The sequence below is a fragment of the Mauremys reevesii genome, linkage group 1 (genome assembly GCF_016161935.1).
Source record: "Mauremys reevesii isolate NIE-2019 linkage group 1, ASM1616193v1, whole genome shotgun sequence".
In the NCBI taxonomy this organism is placed as follows: Eukaryota; Metazoa; Chordata; order Testudines; family Geoemydidae; genus Mauremys; species Mauremys reevesii.
The window spans coordinates 332134490-332156639 of NC_052623.1; the positions used below are offsets into that span (position 1 = coordinate 332134490).

At 42.0% G+C, this 22150-nt stretch overlaps 1 protein-coding gene across 1 annotated transcript; it reads left to right on the plus strand.

Annotated features, from left to right (window-relative positions):
• The first annotated feature begins 1559 nt into the window (after positions 1-1559).
• On the plus strand, positions 1560-20986 carry SLC26A3 (solute carrier family 26 member 3). Its single transcript, XM_039496965.1, has 20 exons — positions 1560-1690; positions 2204-2343; positions 2481-2591; positions 2823-2980; positions 4192-4356; positions 4973-5125; positions 7005-7087; positions 9160-9307; positions 9441-9554; positions 9658-9735; positions 10836-10931; positions 12026-12132; positions 12746-12815; positions 12905-12997; positions 14535-14630; positions 15334-15567; positions 16589-16643; positions 18163-18308; positions 19374-19436; positions 20649-20986. The coding sequence occupies exons 1-20, from the start codon at positions 1560-1562 to the stop codon at positions 20670-20672; spliced, it is 2265 nt and encodes a 754-aa protein (XP_039352899.1). The 3' UTR covers positions 20673-20986.
• The last annotated feature ends 1164 nt before the right edge of the window (positions 20987-22150 follow it).

A 22150-nucleotide genomic window follows, 5' to 3' on the forward strand; every position in this document is an offset into this window, starting at 1 on the left:
TTTGGACACTATATAGCCATTGCCAAAGTCTCCCTCAAGAGGCTATTAAGAAACTAAATAGTCATGGGGTAACATGTAGAGTTCTGTCATGGATGAGAAAGGGGCTAAACAAACTTTTCAAACTTTTTCATGGTGGGAACCAGCTTTTGATGCAGAGATTGTTTCATGACTAAGCACCTGTCCTCGCAGTCACAATCATGCAGACCACTTCTTCCCATTTGCAAATATATAACATACCTCTGACAATGTCAACAATTGCATACATGGAAGCAAAATGTTAGATATTTATTTAATGTACTGTAATGCAGCTTAGCAGTTGGAAACAAGCGGGAACTAGCACTAAGTGGCCAGCCACCTCTCCTCTGACCACCATGATCCACACAACACAGTTTGGAAAATTCTGTGTCCAGAGACAGAAAACAAAGTTGTAGGAATAAACAGTCTGTTTTTAAGATTGTGAACGATTATACAGCTGGTGCTCCAGGGTTCTGTTCTAGGACTGATGCTGTCTAATAGATTTACTAATGATTGGAACAGGGGATGAACAGTGAGGTGGAAACATTTTTCAGACAACACAAAATTATTTAGGCTAATCAGAATTAGGAAGACTTTGACGAATTTCAGAGGAGCCTACCCAAGCTTGGTGAATGGGCAGCCCAATGGCAGATTAAATTAATTGTTGAAAAGATTGAGGTAATGCCCACTAGGAAGAATGATAATAATCTACTCATTCACAATGCTGCATTCTAAATTCCCTGTAGCCACTGAGGAGAAAGACCAGGGATTATAGTGGACAGCTCAGTAAAAACTTCTGCTCAGTGCAGACAAATAAAATGTTAGTATGCATGAGGAGCAGGATAGAAAATAACACTGAGGGGATGACTGTGATGAAGACTTGTGCAAGTGCATGGGGCAGAAGCATGCAAGAAGCTGTAAAGGAACCATCTGCTTAAAAGTAAATAATCTAGGAAGTTATCCTTATTGGGTACAGCCATCCATTAGTCCTTATAGATCCAAGCCAAAAAGTTTGACTCCAGTTCCAAGCTTTCACAAAGTCCAAGGGCTTGGACACATCTTTACTCCTTAGGTTTCTAGGTCAGAGTCAGTGAGCTTCCAAACTTCCTGGCAGCCCATAGTGTTCCTCACGCTCAGTGTCACAACAGGAAATTGTATTAAAAACAATCAGTTTTCCTTGATTAAGGTAGATTTTATTGGTAAACACTTGACTAGGAGATAAGTTAACCCTGACCCAATCTCAACATTCTGACTGTCTCTTTTGGAAAAATAGTTTTCTTGCCTAGTGAAGTGCTCCCTAGCAATGTGAGGGGGAGGGAAGGAGGTCACTCTGACAAAACAAAATTTCTTTTTCTTAATCCTGTTTCTTTTGATCTTCAAAGGTAGTAATGCTCAGTTTGGAATCCACTCATCTGTGCACTTCATAATGCTCCTCCTGAGTTGTTTAAGAAGCATGTTCTGTTATTTATTTTCAGATTTTTAAGTGACTAGTGTCAAAGAGATATACATAAGAATCTTCCATCCTAACCCAGCACTTCAGGAAAATGGTTGAACCTGTAGGCAACCAGTATGTTGTGGCCAGACCGGTATACTCGGAGAACTCATTTGGCGAAGAACATAAGAAAGTGCACAGATACCATAAAACCTTTTTGGATCATCTGAGGGTATGTTTTAGGTAAGAAACATTTTTTCTAAATATTGATGTTAGAAATAGATCACCTGAGCTACCTCCTAACTCTCAAATATTCTGAACTACATCCTTAAAATCTTCCTTCCAGCTAGTCTCATAAAGACTTTCACCCAGCTTTTGCTGTTGGTTTCTTCAACGTCCACCTCTGCCATTCTGAAGAAAACAAACATTAACTCTCAACACTGAGGGACAAATCCATCCCTTAACTCCATTCAGTTCAGTTCATCACTGAGGTAACTCCATCTATTCAACTCAGATGACCCCTAATGTAACTCCTGTCAATGGAGTCCCACCACGGAGGAATGTGTCACCCTTTTGCCTAAAAATATTCCTGAAACAGTGGGGCTATGGCCCAGGGAGATTGTTCCACGTTGGATACCGCTGACAGGCTGAAATCTAAATTCTTATCCTTTAGTTTCAGATATCAAGATTAGGTTTCACTATTGACTGACTCAAAAATGTTAGCTGACTGAACTGTGGCTTGTCACATATTTTCAGATGTTCCCCACAAAAGGCCAAGAATATTGCCACTGGTTTGTTACCTATAACTTCCTGGTTGCCGGCATATCGCATCAAGGAATGGCTCCTGAGTGACTTTGTCTCTGGGATCAGCACAGGGCTGGTGGCTGTCCTGCAAGGTAATCTTTAGGAAATGCTTTTGCTTTGTTTTTGTTTTTTCTAAGATCAAAATACCATGTAAGTCCATGTGGAGAGATTCTGTAGACTTCCACCTCTAATATGTGCTTAACATTCCCTATGTTTTCTATCATTACAGGTCTAGCATTTGCTTTACTGGTGAATGTTCGCCCAGGGTACGGACTCTATGCAGCATTTTTCCCGGTCATTGGCTATTTTCTCTTTGGCACTTCCAGACATATCTCTGTTGGTAAGTTAAGTCATACTGAACATTATTTACTCTGCTCTCTTTCATAGCTTATGTTTTATTAACTCCATGCGGAAAATAAATAAAGAAATTAAAATCCTCAGACATAATTTGTTACACACTGTTCCATTTCAGAAAGCTTTGTAACTTTTTTCAAATGTGAAATAAAATTGTGGTTGATGGAAACTTATATTTTGTCCATCCAGCTTTACTGCATTATTTTGTGTCAATTAGGTCCGTTCCCTCTTCTGAGCATAATGGTGGGAGAAGTAGTTACGAAGTTAGTCGATGAGGAGAGTGTTGGAAACAGCACTTTAATAACTTCTATGGCACTAGATGAAGAGAAGATACAGGTGGCAGCAACTGTATCACTCCTGGCTGGAATTTTTCAGGTTGGTACCTCATAATGATATCTGTTTCTACCTATCTATCTATCCTTCCTCCGTGCTGCCAGCCCCAAGGGACTATAAATTAAACCATCACCACCATCATCCTCCCGACTGGGTGAATCTGTCCCATTGACCAGGAGCCATCTGGGTGAGCTATTTGGAAGCTTCTATGGATATTGATGTGCAGGCTATTGACAAGGGCATTAAGGATGGCCCTACCTTTCATATGCTGCTACATTTCTGTTAAAAACAATTATTGTGCCTGGGCCCGATCCCACAGGCTATCCACGCACAGATTCTCCCACTTATTGCAAAATAATTAACCAGATTTTTCCTAGAGGGGCGCTGATACATATCCATAGGTCTGAGAACCGAATGGAATGATGATATTGGTGAGGTAAACAGTCATATTGAAGGAAGCTCTATATTACAGTAATACAGTATATGGATGAAGTCAGAGAGGAAGACAAATATATTTAGTTCCATTTTGTTCTGGAAATAATACTATAGAACATATTCCTGTGTAGTGAATGCATATATATGTTTCCACATCATGAAAGATTTATAATGTGTAAAAAATATGGATACACTGAAAATCTTAACAGCAGAGACATTTAGGATATGTCTACAGAACAAAGAAAACCCACATGGCTGACCCATGCCCACTGACTTGGTGTGAGGTGGGCAGGTCCCAGAGCTGGGGCTGCAGCCTGAGCCCAGAATTCTACAAAGTGATGAAACAGTCCCGCAAGCCCAAATCCGCTGTCTCAGGCCAGCCGCAGGCTTTTCTTTGCTGTGTAGCTATACCCTTACTTTGGATCAAAAGTATAACTCAGAGGTTTAGGAATTCGGTAGCAATGACTGTTGTTACTTATGCTTCCAGTGTTGCCCACTGTCATGCAAATCTCACAATATTTGGGTGTTTCTTAAAGCCCCAGCTCTTGGAGTCATGAGATTAGGTGACAATCTCAGCTTTCATTTTAAAAAAAAAGTAAATTCCTAATCCTCTTGGTTGCAGAGAAAAGCTTCAAAACATGAAGCAAGTGAACCCTAAATGCTCAGAATCCAGAATGCAAAATTTAAAAAAAAATGTATTTTAAAAAAATCTCACGATTCATAAACCAATCTCAATCTTGATTTTTGAATGTTTGGGGTCAGCAATATTGTGCTTCTCTAACTACATCTAACAAATGATTGGTTGTTTTGTGTTACAGTTGCTTTTGGGAGCACTACAGGTTGGATTCGTAATTATTTATCTATCTCATTCATTAATCAGTGGTTTCACTACTGGTGCAGCTATTCAGGTTGTGGTGTCTCAGCTGAAATTCATATTCCAGCTACCAGTTACTGGATGTAAGGAACCATTTGCAATTTTCTGTGTAAGTATTCCTCCTTTACTAACAACATGATGTAACACTGACAGACCCTTGTCGTCACCAGACGGGATTGAACCTAGGACCTCTGGAGCTAAATGCATGAGCCAAAAGCTGCTTGGCCTTTAGCTAGGGCTGTAAAGCAATGTCATTAATCTCTCTCTAAGTGGTCTCAGTACCACTAGATGAGACAGAGCCCTACACCCAAGAGGTGTGTGGGTTACATAGATAAGTAGAGTACATCAGACTCTATCTCACCAAGTAGTTATACCAACCGAACCTTCAGAGTAAAAAAGAAAAGAAGCAATTTGCAAAAAGATGTATTATTCTCACAAAATAATGATATTTAGATATTGTACCATCTCACCCCTAGATATGAGACCCAGAAGTCAGGTTTAAGGGTCATTGTGGAGAAGTTAGCATTGCTGTTGTCTATCTGTGGATAAATATCATTCTTTACTCGCCAGGAGTCTCAGTCCAAACCATTCCACCAAAACTAAATTCTGACTAAAATAATAATTAAAGAATTATAAATATTTTCTTTTTTTTTTAAAGGTGATGCCCACTCCATCAAGCCAAGGCAGCCTATTTCAAAGCACTCTCTTTCTTTTTAATTCTGCAGACTCTGGGAAAGATTGGCGGGCAGATCACGAACACAAACATTGCAGATCTTGTCACAGCACTCATTATCTTGGTCATTGTGTTTGTGGTGAAAGAAATTAATGAGCGATACAAAACCAAACTACCAGTGCCCATCCCAATTGAACTCTTTGTGGTAAGGATTATTCCACTTCCTTATTTCAAGTGTATATTGACAATAGTGTCACCCAAAGCAGGGTTTTAAGCCTGTTTCTATGTACTATAGTCTTCTTCTCAACTACTGTCTCCTCTCTGTCTTTGACAAAAACCACTGTGGGTTTTATATATCCTGACAGAGCATTATGTGCTTTACATTTCTTTCACTGTTTTATAATTTAACATATCTTTAGAGAGAAAAGTATTATTTGTGAAATGCTTTATGCCTGATTTATCTGTAAAATCAGACACTCCCCTTAAAACCAGGCACTACAGCATTCTACTGGAGCTCTACCGCAGAGCAATATTTCTCAATGGTGGGTCGCGACTGGCAGGGGGTCACAAGGCTTGAAAATGTTATTACAATCTAAAGCAAAATCAATAAATCAGATTTCCAGAATAACTTTGGGGTGGCCAAAACTTTAGTGTTTTTGAGATCAAACTATTTATAACCCTTTGATCTATTACGTGCAGTACCTCAGCCTCTCTCATGTCCATGCAGTTCACCCTCTACCACTGTCTCACTCCCCCTCTCCTATATTCTTCAAGGTCCATTATTCTCTGTCAGCTTCTTAAAACACACACACAAATAAAGTATATAGCCTGTATCATGGCTACAGTGTTTACTCTTGCTTTCATAGTAAATGTAATGAGGTCACAAAACGTTGAATAAGGGGTCCCCAATCAGAAAGGGTTGAGACACACTGCTGTTGTACTGTAGACTATCGTAGTACTTTTTTTTAACTTAAGGAGACAGAAAACGTCCATTTTGTAGGGCTGTATTCCACCACTAATGAGAACGTTTGCTGGAATCTCAGGATGGGTTACGAACACAGACACACCTATAACACCTAACATTTACCTCTGAATCAGGGGCATAGCCCTGGGTGGGCCTGAGTGGACCATGGCCAGGGCCGGCTCCAGACCCCAGTGCGCCAAGCGCGCGCTTGGGGCGGCGTCCCGCGGGAGGGCGGCAGGCGGCTCCGGTGGACCTCCCACAGGCGTGCCTGTGGAGGGTCCGCTGGTCCCGCAGCTGCAGTGGACCTCCCGCAGATGTGCCTGCGGAGGGTCCGCTGGAGCATCTGCAGGCATGCCTGTGGGAGGTCCACGGGAGCCGCGGGACCAGCGGACCCTCCGCAGGCACGTTTGCGGGAACCGCGGGACCGGCGACCGCCAGAGCGCCCCCCCCCCCGCGGCGTGCCGCCGTGCTTGGGGCAGCGGAAATCCTAGAGCCGCACCTGACCATAGCCCACCCACTTAGCATCCAGACCCACCCCCAACCCTGGCTCTGGTCTGGCCCCAGCGCTAGCCCTTCCCAGACCTGGAGGATGCCACACACTGGGTGCCCCTGGCCCAACTGGAAGGGGAGGGACAGCAGTGGAGCACCAGATGAGGAAGGTGGGCAGAGTGGGGCACTGGGACAGAGATGGGTGCTGGGAGCTGTGTGCGCCGGAGAGCAGAGTCTCCTCCTGGAGTTGGGTGCACACAGAGGGTCCCAAGGAACCCCTGGCCAGAGTGTCTATAGCCCCCCCAAGGCCAGCTGGAGAGATAGAGGGGAGCCAGGCCCCCCCAATTCCTCCTGCTGCCCTAATCCCTCCTACCCCCTCCTCCACCCCCTGTCATTGCTCACCCACCCAAAGTCGAGGCCCACCCAAATGTCCCATGCTGGCTACGCCTCGGCTCTGAATAGCAGGAAAATGTCTAGTTTTGGAGGCCTACTCTACCACTAGTAAGGACATCAGAAAGCACATCAAAGAGGCAATGTTTGCTAGGAAGAAGCGAAAGGATGGTTTGAAATAGTGACTTTTTTGTGGTCTTATTTGCAAATTCTTAATGTAGGTAATTTTGCTACCTTACAGACAGTCATAGCAACAGGTATATCCTATGCCTGTAATTTCAAAGAGAAGTTTCAAGTTGATGTCATTGGACAACTAGAAAAAGGGTAAGCGTATAATTCTGAAACTTTCCAGTGAAGCACAATATGCTTTCTAAACAAGTTCTTAGAAACAGAATTCACCCATCTCTGCCTTCTAATTAAATATGCTGCATTAATAAAACTTACTTCTGCCAAGCAGTTAAGTAAACTTTTTGCATTCAACAACATCACAGCTTTCAACAGACTAATTTTCAGTAGATAAGAGCTATTCGGTAATGAAAAGCATTTTTTTCCCAAGAAACTGAGAATTCATTCATTCCTTGTTGTGTGAAATGACCAGTTGAATACTAGGAGAAGGGGTGTCAGAATTACCGGCCTAACTGCTTTTCTGCCCCATCCTGGTCTTTGAGCACACCCCGACTCAGGTCTCAGGCCATCAGCTATCTCAGAGTGGAATCGTGCAATTCTGGTACTCGGACCAGTCCTTGAGCTGCAGTCCCCTATGGATCAACCATGATTATCTCAATGGGCCTGATCTGTCTTCAGTGCCTGTGGTTCTGTTCCTTCCAGCCAGGGCCGGTGCTTCCATTAGGCGACCCTAGGCGGTCGCCTAGGGCGCCAGGATTCGGGGGGCAGCATTTTGTGCGCTCCCCACAGGGCGTGCGGAAGCTTCCGGTTCTGCTCCCGTCACGCCGCCGAAGAAGAACCTCCTGCCAACGTGCCGCGGAAAATAGCGGCCGGCAATTGAGCAGCTCAATGACTGCCACTGTCGCCTGCGGCATTTCGGCGGAGGGTCCTTCTTCGGCGACGCGACGGGACTGGAAGCAGAAGCTCCCGCGCGCCCCGTGGGGAGCCCACAAAATGCCGCCCCCGGAATTCTACCTAGGGCGCCAGAAACCCTGGCGCCGCTCCTGCTTCCAGCAGCAGTAACAGTGGTATCCAGTAGCCAAATAGTCTGCTTAAAGCAAGCCTGTCCCCCTCAATAGTTCCTGACAGTTGAGCTGCCTCAAAGAAAGCTTGTTACCTATTTATAACCCTTGGATTTATTAGTTTTCAGCCTGGCAAAACAGTCTAGAAGTAGCCCATTGTCTTGTAGTTATCTAATGTGTTTCTTGAGAGGTTGCCTAGCTGTAATTATTGTGTTGCTCTCCTGCTTGATTTTCCCACAGTCTCTTATTAAACTAGAACAATACATTCATGTAAAAAAGTCTTATAACTCAATAGATAATGACTTCACCCCACTGACCAGGTCACATACAGCAATCATTACATTATTACGACTCAGTTTGCTTAGATTACTATAACATCTCTAAATCCCCCATGATGAGTAGGGCATAAATACCTACATTTAGAAGTGTGTAACAAGAAAGAAACATAGCATGATAATACACTGCTGCAACACAAATGTTACTGACTGCCCAGACAGGGAAGTGCTCACAGTCACTGGTACTTCCATGGATGAAGCCAGCAGAGGAACAGCTACTTGTGCGCAACAGGTTCCGACCCTCAGATTTCAGACTGATCAATTTAAGGGCACTGAAAATCTAACTCACTGAAGAATGTCTTTTTATTGCCCTTGGACTGCAAAAGCTTCAGCCCAAAAAGCCAGGGAGCAGGAAATAAGGAAAAGAGCTAAACTTGGTGATTGACCTTCCTTAGCAAATATTTATTTAACTATCTAAAGAACCAGAACAAATCACAGCAGTTTTTTTCCTATAGAGCAAAATCCACTCCAGTGCAGAGCACCTGTGCAAGGCCTCAGCAACAAGTCAGCCCTTGACTTAGGAAGGGCCTTATGTGTATCTTACAAATAATAATGCTTATCGCAGGTGCTTGACACCTTACAGGATTTGACTTCCAGTAAAGAGAGCCTGATAATTGAATTGCAAACTGAGCTGATTGCAGAGTAGTAGGGAATGGACTCAATCTGAAAAGTCCCAATCCTGATCCAAACATCCCTGAAGTTCATTGGTGTTTAGAGCCAAGATTACGTTTTGGTCTCACCTCTACAGAAAAGTGTACAGTTAAAATAGCACAATAGATGGACTGTCACCAAGCTCACTGAATGCTTTGCTTGTCATACTGTTTTCTTAAGCACCCCATTAAGGCACAGTTCTCTCTTTTGGGTTCTCTTACAGATTTAAGCCTCCTGTTCAACTTGATATGAGGGTTTTCCAAAGCTGTGTGGGTGAGGCTTTTTCCATAGCGATTGTTGGATTTGCAATAGCTTTTTCAGTCGCTAAAGTATATTCCATCAAGTATGATTACCCCATAAATGGTAACCAGGTAAACAAGATACATTTAAATCGATATGACCATAATACATTGCAAATGAACATAGCTTTAGAAATGCTTTGGCTTATGAACTATTTTTTCAGAACTATTTCTTAAAAAAACCTCATGTTCATTATTCTATTAGGAATTAATTGCTTTTGGCCTGAGTAACATATTTTGTGGAGCATTCAGCGGATTTGCCGCAAGTACATCGCTGTCAAGATCAGGTGTGCAGGAAAGCACAGGCGGCAAAACACAGGTATTGCAAATACAAGATGTTGACAGAGCTGAATGCCACATGGCACTGGCTGCACAAAGTGCTCTAGGATACAGACTTATGGTGAAATCCTTTTCTTCAACAGGTTGCTGGTCTTCTCTCGGCTGTCATTGTCATGATTGTCATCCTGGCCATTGGATTTCTCCTGGAATCATTACAGAAGGTATTCTCTACTTTTGCATAGGATGTATCCCTACTCATCAAGGACCTGACACTGCTCCAGCTAGAGTCAGTAGGAGTTTTGCTATTGACTTCAGGGAGAGCAGGACAAGATTATGTCAGGGCCTGATTGTTTTCCCCAGCTCAATGCACAGAGGGGACTTTTCCAAGTGAGACTTTGTCCCTGCCTGCATGAATGGATGGGAAGGGTCAGCTGCTCCTTCCCTAAACCCCTCCCCTCTCATGTATGGGGAGGAAGTGATCTATAGTCAATAGAGTTTAATAGAAATGGTAACACTTCTAGACGTGTTTTGAGCCTTCTGATAATTACATAGGGAATTATGTCCATGATATAGAAATTTATTTGTGCAACTGACAAAAGAAGGTTACAACACAAGTTTTCACGCAGGGCTACCCCACAATCCCCTGGCAGTAGTGGCTCCTGTCCCACAGGGCTGGACCAGGCTCCCTGTTCCATATGTTGTGACATAGCACACAGGGTCAACATGGAGCCGTGACCCTGTATGCAATGTCATAACGCCATTCAGTCCACCTTGGCCCAGCCAGCTCTCTGTCATGACAGAGGAATGGCTGGGCCAAACCTGAATGGCACTGTAACCTTGTGTGCCAGGTCACAATACCCACAGTGGGGACCCAGGTCCAGTCCTGCGGGACAGGAGTTGCTACTGCTGGGTGAGTACAAGGTGGGCTCACTCTCTATCTTCCAGCCCACCCCCAGGGCCTCCCCTCTGCACCAGGCCAGAATGGAGAGTGCTGTTGTGTGTGGTCAGTGCCACCAATGACCCATCACTGCCCTGCTCACAAAGATTGGCACCTCCACTGGTGTGGCCCCACCCTCTTCTACACTGGCCAGTGCAGCAGGCCAGCCACAAATAGAAGCACATGCTCCACTATCTTAAAGGGATGTGCAGAAGGCATCTTCACCACACCTAATACAGTGCTCTAGCTTAATGGCACATCCTGGCCCATAGCATCAATGTAGCAGGAAGGACTCGTTATCCTCTGGCCCATGCTCTGGGTGTCTGTTACTAGAATCTTGTAATTATAACATTTGGCATTTGCTCTGTTTTGTGTTTTTAACAGTCAGTCCTTGCAGCTTTGGCTCTCGGCAATTTAAAGGGGATGCTTATGCAGTTCAGAGAAATAGGTGTTTTATGGAAAAAGGACAAATATGACTGTGTAAGTAGCAGCCAATTTACATTTAAGAATAAAATCCAATTGCACAGGCATTTATTTTGCAAATTCTCTTAAAGATTCAGTTTATTTTGAATAGCTTGCCCTGCTTTCCTGCACTGAACATATTTCTGACCTGCATTTTTATACAAGATTTTTTAAAAATGTTTTTTCACTCAGTCTCCTCTCTTTTAGCTCAGTTCTCTCTCTTTAATCTTCACATTCACCCATTTCATCAGTCTTCTTCATTAAAAAAAATCCCACCATTCAAAATCAATTATATAAAGAAGTGACAGAAAAATTGGTAAATATTTGGCCTGTTGGCTACACATTTACGGACCTATTTTCACTTCAATACATGTATGTAGCTCCTATTACTGCCAATGAGAGCTATGTAAATGAATCATTGCTTACAGTGTAGCTTGGCAATTACTGCTAATGATAAAGCCATAGAAATGACTGAAAGGCAGCATTGCCAGTAGACAAGGCACACCTCTAACAATCAGAAGATCTGGGTTTGGTGCCCAACAGTGCCACTCACTTTTTGTGTTACTTAACTACTGTGGGCCTCAGTGTTTTCCAGCTCGAAAATGAGGATGTGGATCTTTACCCCCAATGATGAAATACTTTGAGGCCTGTGATAAAAAAATGTGAAGTGTTGTTATAATTATTATTTAAATACTTCCAGTTTTCAATTAAATACATTCACAGTAGCTAAACTTTCCTGTCTCGACACGAGATTATATTCACAAATATTACCTTTCCCGATATCATGATTTACATTCTACCTTGTCCTTTTGCCAGATATTTTTGAGCGCATTCAACTAGTTTTGTATACAACATCATGCTTTTTAATACATCAGCACTTCTCATCTATTATACAGAATCCAGCTTCAAAAAGACATTCCAGCATTAACTAACTAAGTTATCCTTTCAGCACACCCATGAGATTGGTAAATCTCACTCTCTCAGTTCTGTTAACTAAGAAAGATTTTTACCCAAGAGTATAGGCACAGTCCAGATCAGACCCAGAGTTTCTGGGTTTATACTCTTGCTTCCTAGTGTAATTTAACATCTAAAATTGTGTCTATTTTTTACAGATGATATGGGTTGTGACGTTCCTATGTACTGTAATACTGGGGCTTGCTATTGGACTAGGAGTCTCAATAGGATTTGAACTCCTGACCATAGTGTTCCGCACACAGTTGTAAGTAAATGTTGACTATAACATAAACCCTATCAAGACTGCATGTTGAAAATAAACTCATTTAAGACATAGAGGACCAAATTTTCCAGGCCTCAGTGTGGCCTGCAACTTTGCACTCAAAATTAATCCTGGATACTAAATATTATGAGTCAAGGGGAAGCAATGAGAAAGTTGTGTTCTGCTCCCTGTTAATAAGAAAAGGCATGTGAATCACACTTTAATGGGACTATATAATTTAGATAATAGTAATTATACCTAGCTCTTATATAGCTAAGTATTATTCTAATTATTACTCATGTGCGTAACGCTTGCGAGTAAGAGTACGGGGTTCACAGTCTGGCCCATAATAAGCTACAGCACTTTGTCAATATAGATACTCTTCTCCCATTTGAATTTACTTTTCATAGTTAATTTTCTTTCTTAGAGTGAAAGGCTCTTAGATTGATTCCATGACTAATACAATTATCATAATGCTGAGATCATTTTACTTTATCAGCCACTAAGGCAGTACAGCTTTCCAACAGCAAGATAAGACTTTTAAGACAACAGCAATTGTTCATTCCATTATGTTCCAGCATGGTGTATAACTAACTTGATTTGTATTTGTTTGCAGTCCAAAGTTCACGCTTTTGGCTAATATTGGAAGAAGCAACATCTACAAAAACAGAAAGGATTATGTAGATGTAAGAGCCTGTATATTATTTACATCATCTGTTGCATGCATTTCTGTGCAATAGACACTTGTAAGTAATGCCCTCACTTTGTTGTGTAGATATATGAGCCAGAAGGAGTGAAGATTTTCAGCTGCCCGGCCCCGATCTTCTTTGCTAATATTGACTTCTTTCAGGACAAACTTATCACCGCTGTAAGTTTTTTCTTGGCAATCACTTTAAATTAATTACTTTGAGTTCAAATGAATGAATTACATAATTAATTAAAGATAAATAAAACTTAATAATAATAAACAATAATAATTAACTTGCATGTTCAGCATGTTTGTGATTTAATTAGCCTCGAACTGAGCCCAAAAAGAGTAGAAACACACAACTACAATTACCATTATTATTAATTACCTCTATAGACAAAAATGTTTAGGCTAGTTTCCATTCTAAACTCTGGTTGGCATCCTGGTCTTCAGCGTTCACTTCAATACTGACTGTGTGTGTCTGTGTCTGTGTCTGTGTGTGTGTGTGTGTGTAAGAAAATGGCAGCGTATCTTACAGTTGTGCTGAATTTCTACTGTAATTATATATTTTCTTAAAAGTCCCTCTGAAAAAAAAGACCACAAACACACAAGAGGATACTATTATTATTACTATTCAAATTGCAGTAGAACCAAAAAATTCTAGGCTCGCCCCAGGTACAGAGTAAGACACAGTTTTCCCCGCAAAGATCTTACAGTCTAAAAAGACAGGCAGAAGAAGGGGGCAAGTGACAGCACACGAGCTAAGTGATAAGGGATGATAGGCCACATCTTACTGATTGCCTGTTTGGTGGCTGGTGCGTTGTTTAAAAACAATAGACATCCCCCTTTCATCATTCAGCATTACTGTTTAGCCCTCCACAGCAACCCAGTTTCCTTCTCTCTCTCACTTGGCACTCCCAACAGTCAGCCTCTTCCCTCTACATTGATAGAAGTATTATATGAGAACAGGGTAATTTATTTATTATTATTAATGAGTAGTTCAGTCCTAAAATAAATAGTTGACAGACTGAGTGGACAATCTAGCCTTGCAGAGAGAATAATTCCCTGAACAAGCTCAGGGTCAGTGATGCCATTATCAATGACGTAATCCCAGTCCTGTGAGAATACTGGAGATACTGAAGCCCAAGGCCTGCTCACCCTGAACATGGAATCATAGAAACGTAGAGGTGGCTTTCATGGGCTAGAACCCACTTCATCAGATGCATGGAGTGAAAAATACAGTAGGCAGGTTTAAATATACAGCACATGAAAAGATGGAGTTGCCTTTCCAAATTGGGGGCCAGTGCTAACGAGGCCAATTCAATCAGGGGGGATGTGGCCCATTCCCAACACTAATCTCAGTTGCACCATGTTAATCCATTTTAAAAAATGGAACCACTGTGTCCAAAAGAATAACTTCAGATTTACCCCAGTGTAAGTGAGATGGGAATCTGGTTCAGAGATTCATATCATTTGCTTAAACACAACAAACTATCTTTATCAAGACAGTTCTGTACTTGATTTTAATTCACAATAGTGAATTCATCTAAGGTTTGTTTGGAGTTTTTTTGTTTTTTAACTTGGTCACTCTCTAATTTACTAGTACTAATCACTTTTTAGAATATCAAGTTCTCTCTCAGATCCAAGGGCACTGGGATTTGTTTTTTTGTTTGTATAAAAAGAAACCTGGAATGTTAATCAAGATGTTATTTTGCAGGTTGGTTTTAATCCATTGCGGGTGTTGCGCAAACGCAATAAAGCTCTGAGGAAAATCAGAAAGATGCTGAAGAAAGGAGAGCTGCAAATGACACCTGTAAGTGTTATATTATGTAGCTTATTATCTAGCAGAGATGAAAGGTATACATTAGGGGAAAGATTTTCAAAGGCACATGGGAGACTAAGGGCATCTTATTTTCATGGACTTTCAGTGGGAGCTGAGGCCCAAATCCTCAAAGGGTGAAATTAGGCACCTAAATAGCTTTGAGGATCTGGGTTTGGATACCTAACTGCCCATTGTGCCTTTGAAACTCTCTCCCATGTTAATATAATGTAAGGCTGACAGCCTTAATGTTAGGCAAAGTTCTCGTGTCTTCAGAACGAGCTTTGTTTGTCCTCAGACTGTAGAACCAGATCCCAAAGAGAAAAGGTTTTGACCTATAGTTAATGTTGGCTCACAGCTGGTACTTGGTTTTCTCTGAGGAAAAACCCTTCACACTTTCTATGGGCCAAAGCCCACTGGTCAGAGGAGTCTTACCCTTTGGTGGGCTATGAAGCATGTGCTAAATCCTTGATTAATTGGAACAAAATAGAAATTTCAAAATGGCTCCTAACTACAGGAAGGTAGAATTCCTTCCAGTGTGAAGCACAAGTAGTGAATGATGATGCATTCAATCAGTGCTTCAGCTCTCCAGTGCCTGAGTCTACTATTCAAGTGTACACATCAATGTGTACTCTTATCGCTGGACAACACCTGAGGCTGTAATGTTTACTGTGGCCATTTTTTCTCTTTAATACAGAAATCTTTTATTTGCACTGTTAATGGTCTGAATGATTCTGATGAAGAACTGGACAACAATCAAATAGAGGAGCTGGATCAGCCCACTAACACGGCAGACTTACCATTTCAAATTGACTGGAATGCAGAACTTCCTCCCAACATCGTCGTGCCCAGAATTGATGTCCATAGCCTCATTCTTGATTTCACAGCAGTATCATTTGTTGATGTTTCTGCCTTGAGAGTCCTCAAAGCGGTAAATTACCTTTCATGAAACAACTAGCCAGGGCTTACAAGTAGAAAAAATGTAAATGTATTATGTTTCTTAAAGGTACACCTGTATGTGCATAGGAGATCAGTAATAGATTGCATAAAGACTCAATGGTTGGAGCTAGTTGGAAATTTTCCATCAAAAAGATTTTTCCACTGAAAATTGGGTTTGCAACTATCTGAAATTTTTCACAAAAAGTGTCTGATTTCCATAGAAAATGTTGAGTTTTCATCAAAAACTCATCAATGTTCATTTTTTTGACAAAAAGTTTAAATTTTCCATGGAAAACTTTGATGAAAACTATTTTTTTCCATTTTCATCTAAATTTTCCAATCAGTTATATCAATGGCTATACACTCCTTTCTTGAACGGATAACAGTTCTGGAAGTTTTACAGTAATAAGGTATGAATCATGGTCTAAACATAGGGTGGGGAATCAGAACATCTAGGTTCTGTTCCTGTTTTTGCCATCAACTTCCACAGTTGCCTTGGACAAGTCACTTTGGCACCTATATAGTAGCCTTATTTTCATGTGAACTGAGCACCCACAGCTTCCATTAACTTGAGTAGGAATTGCAGTTCTGTTTGAAAATTCTGTCCTTTAACTCTTGAAATCTCAGTTTCTTCTTCTATAAAACAGGAGCAATGATGCTTTATCACACTGGGGCATTGTCTTTCAATCAAAGATTTTCATTTTCAGCTCTTCATATTATTTAATACTGATCCTTTTCTTAAAATATATTATAAATTTTTTTAATTTATCTTACAAAAGAAGGTTGGCTTCAAAGTCCGGCATCAATCTAAAGAACCTATTCTGCACTCATTAAAGTTAATGAAAATTTTGTCACTAACTCAAATGGCAGCCTAAATCCATTTATTTGTGCTCAAAATACAAATGCTATCTTACAACTGTACTGTACGCCTGCTGTAGACAATCACTGTCATTGCTGTTGAGTTCATGGCAAAAGAGTTAGTCTCTAAGCAATGCCTGCTTTCTGTTTAACAGACTTTAAAAGACTTCATCCGGGTTGATGTGGATGTGTATATTGTGGGAGCACAAGGTACGTTCTTCCATTTCTGTTAATCTTGGTTTTAAGCAACCAATTGCTCGTTGATGTGTATAGTTATGCCTCTTCTATCAACACACTGCTTTCCCCACACAATTAGAAGGGGCAAACCAAATTTTTATATTAAAAGAAACTTTAAAAGCATCTAATCAGACTCAAATTAGAACAGTCTTGCAGGAATCAGCAATACTGATTTTAATTGATTAAAACCAACAAGCCAAACTAAACAGACTTGAAATGAGATAAAGCTTTTACTGGCTAAAGTCAGCTTTTCATGCAACTGTGACCAAAGGTGGATAAGAGGAAATGGGACCCAGATGTGTAAAAATATCTGCACCCACCCTAAATACACGTGGGTCCATTTTTCCCCTCTCAGGGTTTGGTACTCTCATGGTTTCCTCCATCTTAGATCTCCCTATCTTTCCATTTCCCTCATCCCACCAGAGTGAGATTCAGTCCACTTGTGAATATTCAGACTTGGAGGAATAAAAAATATCACCTCTGTCTATGCTCTCTCTGCCTTCCCCCCTGAAAGCTAGTGTGCCCCCAGTCCTCGGACAGCAAAGGGAGCCTGCATAAACACGTGCTGTACGGGTAGCTGGGGAACTCAAACTAAGAGTGAAGCTTCAGGAACCCACACAGACTAACCATGTCCCAATATTGCAGGCCATAGGGGACACTGGCTATGCAGAATTACAGCCATACGGAGCCAGACTGTACATGGACACACTGTCCATGCTCCATCCGCAGTGTGCTGTGGAGACCTGCCATGAAGGTCTCATGCATGATGCAGAGGATACATAGAGCCCGTAGGTGGGGTTTCTCCAACCCCCTCTCCACCCACACACACACTGCTTGTAAACTTTTTGGCCCTTACAAATTAGCATAAGGCACCACAGGATGGGGCCTAAATAAGGAGACAAAACACCAAGGGGCAGTTCTCCTCTCCTGTGCACCTTGTATCATCACTTCTGTGCAAAGTGCACAAAAGATGGATGTGAAATGCTACCAGCTGAGAATGTACTGTCTGGTGCTCACTTAGCACAGCGAATGCCTAAGGGGCGAGGCAGTGGAGAATCAGGCCTTGCAGCAGCCAGGGGCAATTCTAGCTTTTTTGCCGCCCCAAGCATGGCAGCTTTCCTGCAGGAGGTCCGCGGTCCCATGGATTCGGTGGCACACCTGCGAGAGGTCCGCCGGTCCCAAAGCTTCGACGTACCCACCGCCAAATTGCCGCCGAAGCCGCAGGACAGGTGGACCTCCTGCAGGCATGCTGCTGAAGGCTGCCTGACTGCTGCCCTCACGGTGACCGGCAGGGCGCCCCCCGGAGCTTGCCGCCCCAGGCACGTGCTTGGAGTGCTGGTGCCTGGAGCCACCGCTGGTGGCAGCTAAACTAATCCACTTAGATAAAAAATGTTGTGTGCTCATTCAAAGGATATGCTGAGGATTCATTTTTGTCTTAACGACTGCAGGCCTGTCAGTCACTGGTTTGTGGTTTGATTCTGTTTCTCTGCAGATGGCTTCCTGGACAAGCTGGAAAGATGTGCATTTTTTGATGAGGAGATTAAGACCTCCATGTTTTTCCTCAGCATTCATGATGCTGTTTTACACATATTGGTAAAAAAGAACGGAGACTGCTCACCAAAGTTCAAACCCATGAAGGTAACCACTGTACTATGTGTTCATTCTTCTCTGGAGTAACACCTTAAATTGCTCACAGTCCAGTTGTTTACATAACCCAGCCCCTTGAGACTATCTTCTCCTACCAGGACACCCAACGGAGGATGCAGGAAGCCCAGGAAATTGCATGCAATGGAGTTCCCCTGAAACTATCACCTTGAGGGGACAGGGCTCAGAGGCCTGTAATAAAGGCAGGGGTGTGGCCTTTCACTCTGATGGAGCCATAGTAAAGGGAATTCCCAGGTCCTTGGAAAACCAGCATATCTGCAGTGTTCTGCCATCTCCCCACCCTGCTGGCAATTTGGCTCCTCCAGGGTTGCAGAGAACCCTAACTCCATGGTTGCCCTACCACAGCAATTGCAGGAGGGACTCGGGGAGGAGATGATGCTTGGATTTGGATTCTCAGGCCCTGTCTACACTCAAGAGTTGCATTGATTAAATCGGTTTAGAAACTGATGTAATTAAATTGGTGCAAGCCCCATATGAGGCCTCTTTTACATCAGTTTAAAAGTAGCTGATATAAATTTAGCTTCATTCAGTAAGGGTTCATTCAATCAGCTCAAATTAAATCCATATGAGGCACTCAAACCAACTGAAGGGTGTTCACACCAATGGTACCAATTTAAATAGCTTCTAAATTGAGTCAGTTAAATTGGTGCAACTTTTGTGTGTTTAGACAAGATCTCATTTCCACTTAGATTTCTGCATGGGATGCTGCAGGGCAAGTAAGGGATGAGGCCATAGAGAGCAGCGCCACCCCTCATCCCAATCCTACTCCCACAGGGCGGTAGAGCACAGCAAGCTCCAGCAGAGTAGGCTGGAAAGAGGGGCAGGAAGAGTGTCGCAGAGAATGCACTTCCATCACACCAACCCCTGCTCCAGCAGGACTCTGTCCCCTCCAGTGGCACAGACGGAGGGAACACTATGGCCAAGATTCTCAAGAGTTACATTTTCTGCGTCTTTAAAGCAATATTACCTTTGAAATTAGCTAAAAAGAGAGGGAAATAGAAAATACCCTCTAACCCTGAGTCCCTCTGTTCACTACAGGAGATGGGAAGCAGTGATTATATTATCAATACAAATGGTGAATTACGCAACCGGGCATACACGGTAAGGCCACCCCTCTCCCTTTCCCCCTGCATGTCGGCAGCAACAGAAGATCACCAGCACTTCCACTTTCTAAACACATTTAGGCTGAAGTCAAGCACTTGTGAAAGGTGCTGTGTCACCAGCTCCCGGGACTCAGAGAGAAGCAAAAGCACAGGCACTGGCCTCACAGTGTTGCACATTGTGTCCTGTACCCACCTCTAGGGGTCTGTGTGTTGCTCAGACTCCAAGCCCACTCACTCTTCAGGCTCACTGAGCTCCAAGGTGCCAGTTCTGGCTATGTGCTATGGTTTCAGCACTGCCATAGGGACTGAGATAGTCAATTTGCTTCCCATGAGTCACCAACAGAGGACAATAATGTCCAATCACAGATCACCTGGGTCAGACTCAAAAAGTGACCGCTCGGCCTAAAAGGCTCTATCCCCATGAGCTATCGAGTTTGTTTAACTTTGTCACTGATTGGTAGCTGGCACTTTAAGGCAAACCACAGCCATAGTGGGAGGTTTGTGACCCAGCCAGGACAAATTATCCATGGCCATCTGGGCTGGCAACAGGTGGATGCACTTCCACATTGGGAGATAGGGAGAGGTCAGCTGATGTGATAAGCACTGCTTATCAATGCTGAATCTGTCCCCCTCCCTCCTCACCACAACACTCCTCCCAAGGGTTCAGAGCCCTTGAATATTCCTACAACCTTAGGGCTGGAGCAGTTCCACTCTTGGAGCCTGTATAGGAAGGGGATGGAGCTCAAACCTGCTGCTACACCTTTGCTGACAGCTCCACACTCAGGCTCAGCTAAGGACAGATGATTTCAGGTTGCACCTGCCCTTAAAAATTTTCAGTGACTGAGCCTCAAACAAAGATGTCAGGAGTTGTGCTTAGTGAGCTCCTCCTCTTCTGCACAGTATTATTCTCACTTACCCAAATGCCAGATACAGCTGCTGGATTTGACGGCCAGGGGTCTGACTGTAATTGTGGTTGGAGGGACGGCATCAGGGAAGATAGTCGGTAAAGGAGTGAGAGGGAAATATTCCCAAAATAGTGGGCTGCAGAATTGCCACTAAGGGTAACATGATTGAGATTGGAAATGTTAAACCCTATCTTCCCATGCACGCTTTTAGATTGGAAAATCCTCCTGTATAGCTTAGGGAAAGGTAGATACATAAAAACATCTTTATCCAGAAGTGATATTTATTTCTTTGTTTCTTTCCACAGATTCCAACAGAAACAAAATTCTAATTCTCCCCAAATTACATCATCCAACAACCAGATTTTCAGCTACAGAAGATGAATGCAGACGTACAGCATACAAAGACAGTTGTAGATATGCCGATACATTGTATAGGGGACTTTATTACATGTGATTATGTTTCAAGTTTTGGAACAAGCTTGTTATACACTACATATATTTTTATATAGAGGCTAAAATTATGTAGTTTTTCTGATTTTATACTTTGTTGACTTTTCTTCCAAAGGAGAAACAGTGGTTTAAGCAATGTTAACACCATTTGTACATGTGTGTACATATATGTGTATATTATTCAAAGTTTATAGACAACCAGTATAGTAACAAGAGTATATACACTCTGTTCTTATTACTGTTTGAAATCTTGTAATGTATATAGTATAGTCTAATAGTTGACTGTCACATTGTATCTTCAACCTGTACATAATTTATTTAAAGTTCTTTTGGGGTCCTATGAGGTATCCTTCTAGACTGAATTATCTTTAAACTGACCAACCCAATATTTTATTCCACAAATGTGTGTAAAGCGATTCACATGGTTATTATGAAATATTTATATAGTGCAGCAAACGTACACAGCAATTTACAAACAGAGAAGATACCTGTAATTGGGTCAAACTGATATAAAATGCACAAAACAAAACACAGGATGAGAGAACATTTATAGTGAATGGTTAAATAATTATTTTAATAGCTCAGTGTGTACACTTATCTGTGTAGACACAAACAAGGTGGCACCCTGGTTTACTCTTGTTATCCTAAAGTTTACAGAGGATTGAAAATAGTAAACTGCTGCTGTACTTTGCTAGAGCTACATCCTAGGATTGTGAAAATCCCACTTTATTTGGCTCCACGAGATGCCAAAAATAGCTCCACCCAGCCAGGTGCTAGATAGTCGTCTTACCTATATATAGGCTTGGCAGAATTAGATTTCTATTTTTTTTTATAATTTCAACAGATAATACTGGTGTTTATTTTAAGCATCTTTTTAGATTTTTATCAAATAAAATTTTCCCAGTTGCACAAAGTTATGGGGTTCAGTCTTTTTTACCTATTTATATTTTTCAGAGTTGAGGGAAATTATGAGGAGACAATTATTTAATGACAGCAGACTTTGGCATTCAAAAAGTTAAACCTTTATAAAACTGTTGAAACACAAATTGTCAGCATCTCATGTCAAAATATACAAAGTAAATCTTGTTACATCAACTCTAAAAAGTTCGTAAGCAGAATTTTTCTTACTTTGCCTATCTGTACATTTCAGTCATCAATGGAAATATTTTTTCTGTGGTTTGGATCTATATGGTGAAATCTACATTTACCAACAAAAATCTAATCCTTCCAAGCCTAATGCTGTTATCTAAGTACAGTTCCATTGCATTACATTAGCTGACAGTGAAGCAAAGACTGAGACACACATATCTACTGATAACTACAAAAGCTAGAGCCCAAATACAGGCCAACAGGGAGC

What these genes read in the sequence shown, in the direction of transcription:
- SLC26A3 (XM_039496965.1), top strand. Translation starts at nt 1,560, where the DNA reads ATGGTTGAACCTGTAGGCAACCAGTATGTTGTGGCCAGACCGGTATAC. An exon ending in ACCCCATAAATGGTAACCAG is followed by an intron (nt 9,308 to 9,440) that starts GTAAACAAGATA and finishes TTATTCTATTAG; the next exon opens with GAATTAATTGCTTTTGGCCT. An exon ending in GTATATTGTGGGAGCACAAG is followed by an intron (nt 16,644 to 18,162) that starts GTACGTTCTTCC and finishes GTTTCTCTGCAG; the next exon opens with ATGGCTTCCTGGACAAGCTG.